The sequence below is a fragment of the Poecilia latipinna genome, unplaced genomic scaffold (genome assembly GCF_001443285.1).
Source record: "Poecilia latipinna isolate Pla-1442-1.1 unplaced genomic scaffold, P_latipinna-1.0 Scaffold568, whole genome shotgun sequence".
Taxonomy (NCBI): domain Eukaryota; kingdom Metazoa; phylum Chordata; class Actinopteri; order Cyprinodontiformes; family Poeciliidae; genus Poecilia; species Poecilia latipinna.
The window spans coordinates 23,574-27,278 of record NW_015113184.1 but is presented as its reverse complement, the minus strand read 5'-3'; the positions used below and the strand labels follow the sequence as shown (position 1 = coordinate 27,278).

Genomic DNA, 3,705 nt, shown 5'->3' with positions numbered 1-3,705 from the left:
TAAACAACAGATCTAAAAAATATAACATAAGTTGCTCTTGGGGGGTGAGGGGGGGAGGGGGTATCAGGTATTACAAATCCTGGACCTCACTTTTTCAGAACAAGCCCTGGCTCCACAAGGTCACCACAATGGGTCTGAATGTGGTGACATGATTTTCCCCACAGCTGGTTACATTTTTAACAACAACAAAAACAGGTGTGTTTCCAACACCAAGTGCTTAATAAACATGATTTAATTTAAAGGTAACTGGACAGAATTTGTCTCCTTGTTAATCTAACATTTATCTTTCATGCATTTTATTCATTGTTGGTTTTCAGGGCCCTGTGATGGACTGGTGACCTGTCCAGGGTGAGCCCTGCCTCTCATCCAATGGCTGCTGGAGATGGGCACCACCAGCCCCCCTCACCACCCTGCAGGGATCAGCCTGTTCAGATCATGGATGGAAAGATTTTAAGGTAGTTTGTCTCCTTGAGTCCGCACTTAAAACAGCTTCATAGTAATTGCCAACATCACCTGATTCTATTATATTGAGCTCCACAACCACTGGTTGACTTTAAAAGATGCTTAAAGACTTTTCTGTTTAAGCTAGCCTATTCTGCCTCCACATGATTTTTATGATGCTGATTTCATCTATGATTTTAGTTGCACTGTGTAGCACTTTGAGATTTTTGCTGATGAAAAGTGCGGTACAAATTAAATTTATTATTATTACTATTGAAGAAGAGACTCAGAAATGTTTTTATTAGGTTTATAAACTCTGAAAATATCACAAGGACACAAACGTTTGTCCTTTGTGGAAGGGGAGAAGCGTGTCAGACATATCTGCTTAGACCAACTCTGAGGTTTCTCTCCCTCAATATTTATTCTCTTCAGAACAGAGGTGATGTCGTCACAGTGAAAATTCAACAACATGAGAAACTACGAACAATGAGTTCCACACATGACAGTCCTTTAAGGCAACATCAGGCAAAACACTGCCATCTACTGTCCATCTATTGCAAGTGCAAGATTTTTTTTTTGTTAAATCCAATATGGCGGACAGACGGAAGCATATCAGACTAACTCGGGGATATCCAGTTCCCTCTCCTAGTGTGGAAAACTCCTGCAGATAAAAAAAAATATTGTGACATCAAGAAACCCCATAGATTTGAACCTTGATTCTTCCTGATGAAGGAGAAACCGACCCAGAGCTCAGTGCCGCCCCCTGCTGTTCACCTTGAGGAGCGACCAGCCTGCTCCTGCACCAACGAATTCAACACTGTGGTAGGATGTTGAGTCATCCTACCATCCTACATCCTATCAACGTTCGTTGATAGGATGAACGTTGATAGGATGAAAGTACACCATTAGTCCTCGACGCAGCTGTTGCCGGTTCGATTCCTGGCTTTGGCGACCTTTGCTGCATGTCTTCCCTGTTCTCTCATTAACCACCTTCCTGTCAACTAACTATCAAATAAAGGCCACTAGAGCCAAAAAATTGAAAAGAAAAGAAATACGACATCTGAGATTAGATGTCAGCAGCTTAAATGAGCCGACATCTAATCTAGTGTAATGTAATTTGAGAACATTTCACGGTTATTGAAGAAAATATTCTGATTTCACATGAAGAATTTGAAATATTTATTCTCTAAATATATTAACAGGTCCTAACATTTGTACATTTGTTGTAAAAAATCAACCCATTTTGGAAAACTTCATAGAAGTTCTTGTATTGTCCAGCAAGTGCCGCTACTTTTTCTATAAGAAGAGAGTCCACCCTTTTTCATTCACATTTAGTGTAAAATAAAAAATAATTTTCTCTGCACCAGATTGTATTATTCTACTCTTATCAATATTTAACAAGAAAAAACACTTAAAAAATTATATGTGAAAAAAAGCTTACAGCATCTGATTGTAGCTGCCCATCAAAGATCATGAAGTCATTTTCCTAACAATTAAGATTTTACGACCGGAGTAAACGGCTCAATCAATCAAGTTTGTTTCTAAAGTACATTTCAACAAGTTTTCTGGACTGAACGGTTGATTATTTTGCATCAAAATTTCTCCTGTTATTTCAGTTAAAAGGTTTAGTTTTTCTCATTTGGTTTATTTTTAAAGAAGCTTAGTTTAATATTACTTCATTAGTTATTTTTGACATCAAATTCTCTTTGAAGTCATATTTTGCTTCTTTATTGTTTGTGTCATGTCAGTACACATATTAAATAAACAGATGTTAAAAACTGCGTGTTGTTCCTGCTTGAGTCTGATGCCGTGATGACCTGGACACCCTAGACAAGTCGTAACAATAGATTTCAATCCAGTCGGCTTGCTATTAGTATATATTCTTATTTGTAGCTCTTTCTCGGCCTTGGTAAAGCGTCTCAACAATATATGTTCTATTTTCATGGACTTCTATCAATGAAAAGGGCAACGAGTCGCTGACTTGCAGCATTCACTCCTCCTGAACTAACGTGGAACGACAGTCGTTGCCTTCACAGCAATGCCTCATGCCAAGCCTGCATGTAGCGACAGTGGAAAGGAAAAACTCCCCTTTAACAGGAAGAAAAGTCCAGCAGAACCAGAACCTGGCTCAGTACAAACGGATACCTGCCACGACTGACTGGGGGCTTCAGAAGACAGAACAGAGACACACAAAAAAAAACCCCAAACAAAACTGATGCAGGATTATTTTTAATATTCATGAAAGCTAAACGTGAATAGCAGCTGGAACAGAACGACTAGCTGAAGAAGAGCCTGATGACTGAAGGATCTGCCTCCCATTCTACTTTTAGAAGCTCTATTATAGAAATAAATGTCACCAAGATTTGAACAAAATGCAACTGAAATTTATTTTATTTTATTCAAATCCTGGTGACACACATTTACTAGCAGTAAGTATCACCAATTTAATTTATTATCCAGTCCAAGTTTAAGAAGAAACAAATAAAGGTAGCGGTTCCTCTAATAACCAGCTGCTTCTTTTACTTTCACAAACCATATGAAACTTTCAGAGGTAGAATATCAACATCACTTCCTCAATAATTTTCTGTCATGCTCCAGGCCTGCAAACTGAAATCCAATGGAGAATCTGATGATATTTAATAACCTATCAAACCTCTGGGACCAACACGCTATGACCTGCTTATACAGTGAGTTTTAAATTGTTGCAGCTCACTTTATTGTTTTAAGTCTCAAAAGAACTTACAATTTCAGTTCATTCACTCATTTAAAAACATTTAATCAAAACCACTCAGTCAGAGAAAAAAGTCCAGATAAATAACTGGGAGGTGGATTTTTAGACAAAACATTGAAACTTCACTAAACTGCATTTCTCTTTCTGCAATGCTTCAGTTTCATGCTTATTGCCATCCATCCTGTGACTGTGATTTAGGGCTGTAAATCCCTTCAATGATTAGAATACCACAATTATTAAAATCCTCAGAGGAAAATGTTCTGCCTTGAAGCTTCTTTAAATTATATTTGATTATTTAGAGCACCGTGCTGCTGCCAGATAATCATTTATGTTGCACAGCGATCTCACTTCCACCTGCTAAGCACTAAGTGTCGGCAGCATAATGTCCAATTTTCAGGTTCAGTCTGGGAGGATTTTACTGATTGATGATAATGTCCAGGTTTTAATCGTTTATCAGGGGAGATTCATATAAAAAAAAAGAAATCCCTTCTCACCCTCCGCGGGTGGTCTCTCTCTCTCTCTTTCTCTTTCAT

At 38.1% G+C, this 3,705-nt stretch overlaps 1 protein-coding gene across 1 annotated transcript in view; it reads left to right on the top strand.

Moving 5' to 3' along the window:
* The first annotated feature begins 3,554 nt into the window (after window positions 1-3,554).
* rabggtb (Rab geranylgeranyltransferase subunit beta) overlaps window positions 3,555-3,705 on the top strand; it is a 15,461-nt gene continuing 15,310 nt past the window's right edge. The window contains exon 1 of the mRNA XM_015041777.1: window positions 3,555-3,569. Within this exon, the coding sequence (XP_014897263.1) occupies window positions 3,555-3,569 (15 nt within the window). The remainder of the gene's footprint in view (window positions 3,570-3,705) is intronic.